The sequence below is a fragment of the Monoraphidium neglectum genome (genome assembly GCF_000611645.1).
Source record: "Monoraphidium neglectum strain SAG 48.87 unplaced genomic scaffold scaffold00657, whole genome shotgun sequence".
In the NCBI taxonomy this organism is placed as follows: domain Eukaryota; kingdom Viridiplantae; phylum Chlorophyta; class Chlorophyceae; order Sphaeropleales; family Selenastraceae; genus Monoraphidium; species Monoraphidium neglectum.
Window position 1 is genome coordinate 1 of NW_014012971.1, and position 1671 is coordinate 1671.

General features: G+C 66.7%; 1 protein-coding gene across 1 annotated transcript in view; it reads right to left on the reverse strand.

Annotated features, from left to right (window-relative positions):
* Positions 1-592: 592 nt before the first annotated feature.
* The window catches only part of MNEG_4652 (hypothetical protein), a gene marked incomplete at both ends in the record, with an annotated part of 5669 nt that continues 4590 nt past the window's right edge, over positions 593-1671 (reverse strand). Inside the window, 2 exons of the mRNA XM_014046867.1 lie at positions 593-687; positions 998-1614. Coding sequence (XP_013902321.1) covers positions 593-687; positions 998-1614 — 712 coding nt within the window. The remainder of the gene's footprint in view (positions 688-997; positions 1615-1671) is intronic.

Consider the following 1671-nt stretch of genomic DNA (forward strand, 5'->3'; position numbering starts at 1 on the left):
GGCAGGGGCAGGGGCCTGGGCGGCATGGAGAGAGCACATGGGGACTGCTTTGGGGGGGAAAGAGGGGGTTGCTGGCCATGGGAGTATGTTGTGATGAAAGAAAGCAGAGCACGGCCGACTCCTGGCCGGCTGTGGTCATGGAGCAGGCGGCTTGCGTGGGCGCCTCAGAAGGGCAATTTGTGCGCGGGAACAGGGAGGCAAACAGCATCAGCAAGGTCGCCTGCCGAACAACAACAATAACGTGCCGCTCACTGCACAAAGAGCACGTTGAGCCTGCTCCTGAGTGCACCCAGCGAGTTGTCGAGGTTGTAGTAGATCAGGCCTGGCAGGAGATATTTCAGGTTGGAGGGGGTGAACGGCAGGAGCAAAACCAAGGGGAGCATGTTTGCAATCCACTAGTGACCAGAGCAGCGTGCACCCCACCCAGCAGGTCGGACTGGGGATCAGGGGCTGTTGGGCCTTGGAGGCTGGGCCGAGGAGGTGGGCGCGAGGAGTGAGGTGCACGCGTGTGTTGCAGGTGAGCAAGTTGGTGGATGGCTGCTGCAGTATCACTCAAAGGCTGCCAACTCTTTCTGAGCAAGCGCGCGGCCACCTATGAGCACGGAGATCCAGGTGAAGATCAGCATGCGGCCCGCCACGTCAGCGGGGTTGCGCGTCACCGACAGCGCCTCGCGCCACAGCAGCACGCTGCTCATGCGGGGTAGGGGACGTGATGCGCCATGAAAGGGGAAGGCAGTAGTAGGACGGGGCTTTGTGTATGTTTTGGGATCGGACGACTCACATCGCACAGCTGTGTTAGCCAGGGCTCGCCGCACACATCATGCTGCAGGATGCTTGCGGCCGTCAACTGGACTGCCGCAAGCGTCCGCCCAGCGCCGTGTAGCGGGACTGCCGTTTTACATCTCAGCCCTCCAAACGAAGAGAGGCTAACGCATTGCGACTGACGGTCAAAGCCACTGCCCATTTTCTCCATTCCCGGCCTCCCGGATCAGCGTACCTGAACTGGCGGAACCATGACGCCTGCCCGCTGCCGCGGCGGCCACCCTTGCGCGGCGACACCGGGGGCGACAGGCCACCGTCCACTCCGCCAGGCCCACCACCGCCGCGCACGCGCCTCAGCGCAGCCCTGAGGCCGCGCCCGCCGCCCGGCGGCGCCGCCCGGACGTCCGCGTGGCGCGCATGCTCGTCCAGGGCCGCCTGCAGCGCCGCCATCTTTGCGGCGGCTATTGGCTTGGCCGACGCGGGCGCGGCCGCGGGCACGGGGGGTTGCTGTGGCACGCGACCCACGAGCGTGGGCGCGTGGGGCGCCGCCGAATCCTCGTCGCTGGCGCTGCCCTCGCTGGCAGTGACAAAGCGCGTCACACGCTTGGACGCGCTGCCGCCCGCCAGTGCCGGGCCGGCCGGCTGTGCAGGCGCCGCTGCCGCCTCGTCAGCATCTTTCAGGGGCGCGACCGGCGGGCCGTGGGCCGAGGGTCCTGCGGAGTAGCTGGCGGCGCGCCCTTCCTCGATGGCCGCGAGCCCGTTGGCGTCGCGCGATGAGAGGAGGTGGCGCACAAATGCGGTGGACGCCTCCTCCAGCTCGCCCTTGGATGAGATCATCTTGCCGTAGAACTTCTGGAGTTATGTCCAAGGGTGGGCGGCGGGAAGCCGGCGAGAGGGGCAGGGTGGGAG